General features: G+C 41.6%; 1 protein-coding gene across 1 annotated transcript; it reads right to left on the reverse strand.

Annotated features, from left to right (window-relative positions):
• Positions 1 to 1,222: 1,222 nt before the first annotated feature.
• Positions 1,223 to 1,915, reverse strand: DNAJB8 (DnaJ heat shock protein family (Hsp40) member B8). Its single transcript, XM_024220464.1, has one exon. It carries the CDS (start codon positions 1,913 to 1,915, stop codon positions 1,223 to 1,225), a length of 693 nt encoding a protein of 230 aa, XP_024076232.1.
• Between the last annotated feature and the right edge of the window lie 1,098 nt (positions 1,916 to 3,013).

Here is a 3,013-nt window from a genome sequence, read left to right on the forward strand (position 1 = left end):
ACTGGCCTATTATGTTTTCCTGGTTAAACTTTTTATCCTTTTAAAGAAAAGGATAACACAAGCCACCTTCACATCTATTGGTGCTCTGCCCAACAGTAGGGACAGATCACCTATGTATGTGCCAGTGGGGCTGTTAAGTTTTTGCAGAACTCCCTTAACAGACTGAGGTGTAACGCATCCAGGCCTGATGAGCTGAGTTCCAGTGTTTAGTTTTGTGAACACAATGGTATTTGGCTACCAGTGCCATACCTGTCCCTACATCCATGCATATATTCATCATCCCTCTGCTTAGTTCAGCTCCTCAAATATTCCCAATATCCAGCTCTCCCCCTTGCAATTTTCAGTAGGTCCTACAATACCCCCTTCTTTTTAATATAGCTGAAAGATAACTTCTTGTTCTTAATGTTTCTCACTACCAAACTGTCCTTCCACAGGTTTGCCTGTTGTAATTCCGTGATATGCTGGGGATGGTTTACTGAACCTTGTCTTCTGTTCTCAACCATTTTTATGAAGAGTTTTCTGTGAATATGGTTTTGTAAAATAGTGTGAATTTAGTGCAAGTGAATACTGCACCCTGAAGGAATGACATTCTCTAGTTATCTACAGGGTAGGTACTGTGGTAGCACAAGTTTCTATTCGGCCTTACCAACATGCCTTAACCTTAACAAGAACAGTCCATTTTTAGGGGTGAAAGAGGATTGCAGGCTCCATGACATTTCAGTTCTTGGTGGCTATGTTAAGAGTATTAATATAGCTATCACTTGTGATGTTGGACATCTGTCTACTACAGTGGTTCCACCAACTCATTTCACACGGGTCACCAAAAAGTTTGCACTGGTCCCAACTTGCAACCTAGAAATGAAAGGCTCTCTCACCCATAAGCAATCCCCTGGGCCATCCAGTCCCCCTATACTAACATACTTAGTCTGTTTGGTAATCCAGGAAGATTTACCCTGGCAGTATTTATTTCTGAAAAACTGAGATTCATTTATTCTAGGTTTACTAAAATTATAGCCAGCTTGAACAGCATGCCTCTATACCTTTACCTGTGAAATAGTTGTTCCAAGTAATGCAGAAGTCTGTAACAATTGTATCATGAACTCAGTGAAGCTGTTTATTCATACTGCTTATATTGGATCCCATTTTACTGAACAAGAGTCCACAAGTGAGATCTTCCAAACAGCTTGCTGGTAACGTTTCTACACAGGTGTGCGGTGAGTTGTTAGCATTTCAGCTGTTCTCTTCCGTTGATTTTTATGGACTTCAGCTGCCCATCTTCCTCAACTTCAGTTCTTTCTTGTCCATTCTCAATGATTTTTCTGGTAGTGATTCTTCTACCATTGACCACTTCAGTAGAAGTTGAGACTGATCTGAAGTTGTTTGACCCACTAGTGTCTCCTCCAAAGGACCTGCAGGAGAATGTAGTGTGCTCTCCGGGGCTGCCTGAATCAAATGACATAAATGATTCCATAAGACCAGGAAATACATCAAAGCCGGCAAAGTTAGCTCCTCTTCCACGAGTTCTGTTTCCGTTTTCACCTACATTTCCATCAAATGGAATGTCCCAGAAATCCTGTGCAAAGGGATCCATTCCTGCAAAAAATTCCCTGAAAATCTCTTCTGGGTTACGGAATATGTATTCCGAATCAAATGGGCTGTGGAAGTGGCCTCCAGTTGCACCTCTGCCTCCTCTCTGCCGACTTTCCTTTCCAGATCTGTCATAGATGGAACGTTTTTGGGGATCTGATAAAACCTCGTATGCCTCAGCTACGGCTTTGAATTTCTTCTCTGCATCCTCCTTGTTATTAGGATTCTTATCAGGGTGCCATTTTAATGCAAGTTTACGGTAGGACTTTTTAATGTCATCTTGTGAGGCTTTTTGGTGAAGTCCTAAAACTTCGTAATAATTCACCATCCCAAATGAAAGGTGGATGGATTTTGAAATGCTTTCTTTTCTCTCTGCTCAGTGACCTGAAGTCTGAGCCGTTCAGGATCCAGGGAATCCTGTTTCCTTTGGGCACTCCAAATTTGCTCCTTATGACCTGCTGGTTTTGCTCAGTTCATCTTTTGATTTGCTAGTGCTTGGCGCCACAGGGAAAGAAACACATTATTTAAATTTACCCTTTGATTTTAAGACAGTTGAGTGGTGGGATTGTGACATCAGAGGTAATTCAGCCAATCATTGTACAGTGGATTTTAGTTTGTTTGTTTGGGGTTTTTTTGGCATACTGAAGTGATATTGGTGAAAATCCTACATATATTGTCCAGGGTTTATCTTTTGTTTGCCATGCTGCTGTAGCCATGTTGGTCCCAGGTTATTCGAGACACATGGTGGGTGAGGTAATATCTTTTATTGGACCACCTTCTGTTTATCTCACATTTTAAACATTTATATTTCACATCTATGATGATGTAAGTGTGAAATACAGCTCTCTGACGACAGTAAGGCATTATATACAGCTATGTCTTATTGCACTCTGTGGATTTTGAGATAGTTAAGAAATATACACTAGAGGCCATGATTCTCCTCTCACACAGGTCGTTCCATTGATGCTAAGGGAGTTCAGAGAATAGGGGAACTGGGAGCCAGGACTCTTGAATTCTATTTTTGCTACTCACTTGCTGTATCACAAGTCCCCCCTTCTCTCTCGGTCTCATTTTCCCTATCTGTATATTTGTAACATGCTTTGAGATGCTTAGGTGAAAGGTGCCACAGAAGTGAACATTGTTATGATAGAAACAAAAATGTTGATGATGTGAATGCGCTCTTAATGTGTGTTGGCTTTATACCCTCTTCCTGGCACACACAGATGGCGAAAATCCAGTATGTATAGGGCAGTAGACCTAAAGGGAAAACTGCATCATCCACTAGAAAGCAGCCCTACAGGGGAAGCTAAGAAGGTTTTAGAGCTAACCAACCCAGACTGGACAGAAGAGGCCTTTGGCTGGAAGAATTTCCACTTCATTGCCAACAAGGGTCTGCTTCTCTTGTGGGACAATGCTATGGAGCTAC

This window comes from Terrapene carolina, unplaced genomic scaffold (assembly GCF_002925995.2).
Source record: "Terrapene carolina triunguis isolate 2854851 unplaced genomic scaffold, T_m_triunguis-2.0 Scaffold89, whole genome shotgun sequence".
NCBI lineage: Eukaryota > Metazoa > Chordata > Testudines > Emydidae > Terrapene > Terrapene triunguis.